We start from the raw sequence: 4,066 nt of genomic DNA, 5'->3' as shown, positions 1-4,066 counted from the left end.
TTTGGGTAACAATAAAATTGAAGTTATTGAACCAAATAATTTTGCTGGTTCCCGGCTAAGCTCATTACATCTTCAAGATAACTATATCAAAAATTAAAAAGAAATTTTTTAATGGCTTGAATTTAAATTATTTGGATCTTAGTAACAATCACATTTCGTCAATGGACAGTGACACTTTAGCTGATCTGCCAAGACTTTACTCCATTGTTCTCTCACACAACAATATTGGCAATATAGCGATACGCTTTAATTACTATTTTTGCTATTTTCAATTTTAATAATTTTTCTCAAAACGAAATAATATGGGTCATATAAAAGTCACAGTTAATATACAAACCAGAAGCTAAGAAAGACACGGTTTTACGAAACGAAATGCATCCCTAACTATATGTTTTTGGAGTGTCCACTTTAACAAACTGAAGTCCCCATAAATGAATTACCATATCAGACCATTATGTCAACAACTCACTTTGGGCATGCATTCGTTTTAAAACTGCAGAAGTGTTTCTGTTTTTATACGCCAGATCTAAATAATTTATTGCCCATCTGGTCAGAGGGTAGAAACACAAACAGATTAGCGTCTGTGGCTTTCTTACGCGGAAGAAATGTTCTTTGGAGCTTCTTCTTCTTCTTGTAGTGCCTATCCGTTTCGGATGTTGGCGACCACAATGGCAATCTCTACTTTGCACACTGCTACTCTGAAAAGATTTGTAGTGGTTGTGTTGAACCACGTACGTAAATTTTTCAGCCACGAAATCCTTCGCCTTCCTGGTCCTCGCTTTCCCTCTACTTTTCCCTGTAAGACCAGTTGCAGCAGTCCATATCTTTCACTGTTCCTCAGGTGTGACCAAGGTATTCGATTTATTATTATATTAGCTCCATCTTTGGAGCTAATATGAGTAATGTTAAATTAGATAAAAACCAAATCAGTAAAATTAAAGGTACTACTTTCCATCAAATTAATGGCTTGAATACGCTAGACCTCAGTAATAACCGAATTGAAGATATTATAAATCTGTTTAGCCATTTGGATGATTTGGTCGATCTTAACTTGGACAACAACGTAATTAAAGTACTTAACCCAAACAACTTTTCAGTTTTCAATGGTCTTCCATTTACATCTATCTCCCTTACTGGTAACTTGATCTCCAAAATCGAAGAAGGCAGTTTTGATGATACAGAAGAGCTTCGTTACTTGAAACTTGGAAGCAACAAAATTGGCGATTTAACTCTTACTTCTTTGGGAGCACTAGAAAACGAAGATTCAGAACTAAGACGATAACAGTATTTCCAATATTGAACCCAACTCATTCAGCAAAGTTACCTTACTTTCATTGAAACTTCACAACCCCTTAACGACCATTAACAGAGATACATTTAAGGGTGCAGAAATCGGTTTCATTGGTTTGCCCAAAAACCAGATTTCCAACGTACAAGAAAACGCTTTTGAAGATGTTAAGGATCTGAATTGGATTGATTTAAGCTTCAGCCAACTACGTGTGTCAGCTAGAGCCAATTCTAAACATGATATGTATTATCAATTTATTCGTTACCCCTGGAGCTAACTTAAATACAATAGTGAAACTTTAAACAATCTGTTTCGTGCATCATATGGAGGTCAAGTCGATTATTAAGTACATCATCATCATCATTCATCATCACAAAGAAAAATTTGTTGGACACTGTTGGACATAGGCCCCCTCAAGATATCTCCAGTCTTCTCTGTCCTGTTCAGCTGCAATCCAGTTCGTCGCTATTTGTTAATATCGTTCGTCTATCTGGTAGGTGGTTTTCCACAACTTCGCTTGTCTGCCTATGGTCGCCACTCTAAAATCTTCTTTGTCTATATGTTGTCTCTATGTCTTGCGACGTGTCCTGACCATTTCCACTTCAACTTCGTACTGCGTTTTATGATATCTTCCACTCGAATCCTTCGTTGTTTATCATCATTCCGTATTCTGTCTCTCAAAGTTAGGCCAAGCGTGGATCTTTCCATTTTTCGTTGTTATTTGTATTTTTCTTACTGACGCTTTAGTCAATGTCAGTGTTTCAGCTCCATAAGTGGCACCGGAAGTACGCACTGGTTAAATTATTTTCTTTTTAGCATCTTATTGGGATGTTTTCCTTGAACACGTCTTTTAGTTTGCAATACGCTGCCCATCCTAAAGCTATTCTTATAGATAATTTGCATATTTGATTGTCTCTATCTATTGTATTTCGTAGCTCAGATAGATGTATTTGTCAACTGTTTCGATATGTGAGTTTTCTAGTTTCAATGGTCTGCTAGGTTTCACTGGTTAAATTCTTTTCTTTTTAGCATCTTATTGGGATGTTTTCCTTGAACATGTCTCTTAGTTTGCCATACGCTACCTATCCCAAAGCTATTCTTCTAGATAATTTGCATATTTGGTTGCCTCTACCTATATGTATTTCGTAGCTCAGATAGATGTATTTGTCAACTGTTTCGATAGGTGAGTTTTCTAGTTTCAATGGTCTGCTAGATACATAATTTGATCATCATTTTAATTTTTCGAAAGTCTATTTCCAACCTTACTTTTTGGGAAACTCGTTGTAATTCTTGCAGAATTTCGTGGGCTTCCTTTAAGTCGTCGGTTATTAAAACTATGGCATCTGCAAATCGTAGGTGGTTCAGCATTTAGCCGTCGACATTCAAACCTCTGTTTTCCCATTCTAACAGCTGGAATCCATGCTGCATTATTACGGCATTGAATAGTTTTGGTGGCATGTAGTCTCCTTTTCTAACTCTCCTTTTTAGTTTAATCTTTTGAGTTTGGGTGTGGAGGTTTAGTGCTGTTGTGGCCTTTGCGTATATATGTTGAATAATGTTGGTATATCGGTAGTCAATACTAAAATCTTATTATTTAGTACAATTATTAAGAATAATCCAATTATTAAGTACACAAGTTGTAACAGTCCCACACGTAATAGAAAATAAAAGCCTAAACGGTGGTGTTATTTGTACAACAGGAAAAGGGAATAGAACTTTGACAAGATGTTGATATATCATATAAGGGGATGTTACACAATGAAGGACATGGCCACGGTCGCTCAAGTCTCAGAGATCTAAGGGATGTGAATTCTTAAGGGATGTTAGAATATATTCTTATTAGCTTAGAAAAAAAAATAGAAAAATCAAAATAAGAATGTCAACAAAAATAAAATATTGGGCGCCACTGGTTACCTCAAGGGAACCAAAAATGTATACAAAAAATAGAAATAATAAACGGAAGATAGATAAATCAAATAAAAATATATAAAATACTTTAAATTTACAGCAAATATGGTGTGACTTACCTTGTCCACTCTATACTATACTCAGCAAATTCTTTATTGTTCTTACGATTCAAGAGAGAAGGAAAAGAGAAATAATAAGATGGTAATTAGCAAATAAAATGTTATTTATTAAAACAAAAAATAAATTTACGAATCTGTGATCTTATGGTGTTACAAATTGATGTGATCTTATGGTGTTACAAATTGAGATCGAGATTACTTAACAAAAAAAATGAAAGAAAAGTTCTAAATAACAAAAAAATTATACCTTGTGTTACAATCATTGTACTGGTTCTTTTGGTGCTTGTCCAAGGCGCGATTTCACTTCACTTTAAAGTCACTTTATAAATGATTGATACAGCAACAGTACATAATTGATGAAACCATAGTCCATAAGAAAATTTGTATAGAAAAATTCAGCATTGTCTAAATAAATTAGCACTTAGGTACTCGAACAAAAATATTAAAAAAAAGAATCTTATTATCTAGTTCACTAAACTGGATCAAAAATACTAAAATGAAAGCAACTCCGTCCTTTAAAAGAAAACTTATACTTGCTTGTAAAGAACGATGGTACCAAAAGTGGTACAAAATTTTGCGTTCGCTTAAAAACGGCGAAAACGCGGTGGTATACGACTTGCTTAGACCATGTTGGGACCAACACCAACTAATCACAAAAAACTTCTGCAATACACTTGCAAAACTTAGCTGGAACTGCACTGCTAATTTTTGCCGGTAGCTGCAAATCGCAGCCCGAGGCAACCGGCAAGAT

General features: G+C 34.9%; 1 protein-coding gene across 1 annotated transcript; it reads left to right on the top strand.

Moving 5' to 3' along the window:
* The first annotated feature begins 895 nt into the window (after positions 1–895).
* Positions 896–1,282, top strand: LOC126890999 (leucine-rich repeat-containing protein 15-like). Its single transcript, XM_050660179.1, has one exon. It carries the CDS (start codon positions 896–898, stop codon positions 1,280–1,282), a length of 387 nt encoding a protein of 128 aa, XP_050516136.1.
* Positions 1,283–4,066: the final 2,784 nt, after the last annotated feature.

Source organism: Diabrotica virgifera, chromosome 9, assembly GCF_917563875.1.
Source record: "Diabrotica virgifera virgifera chromosome 9, PGI_DIABVI_V3a".
Lineage (NCBI taxonomy): Eukaryota > Metazoa > Arthropoda > Insecta > Coleoptera > Chrysomelidae > Diabrotica > Diabrotica virgifera.
This window is presented reverse-complemented; position numbering and strand designations above follow the sequence as displayed.

Coding starts and splice junctions, on each gene's coding strand:
- LOC126890999 (XM_050660179.1), top strand. CDS start 896: ATGAGTAATGTTAAATTAGATAAAAACCAAATCAGTAAAATTAAAGGT.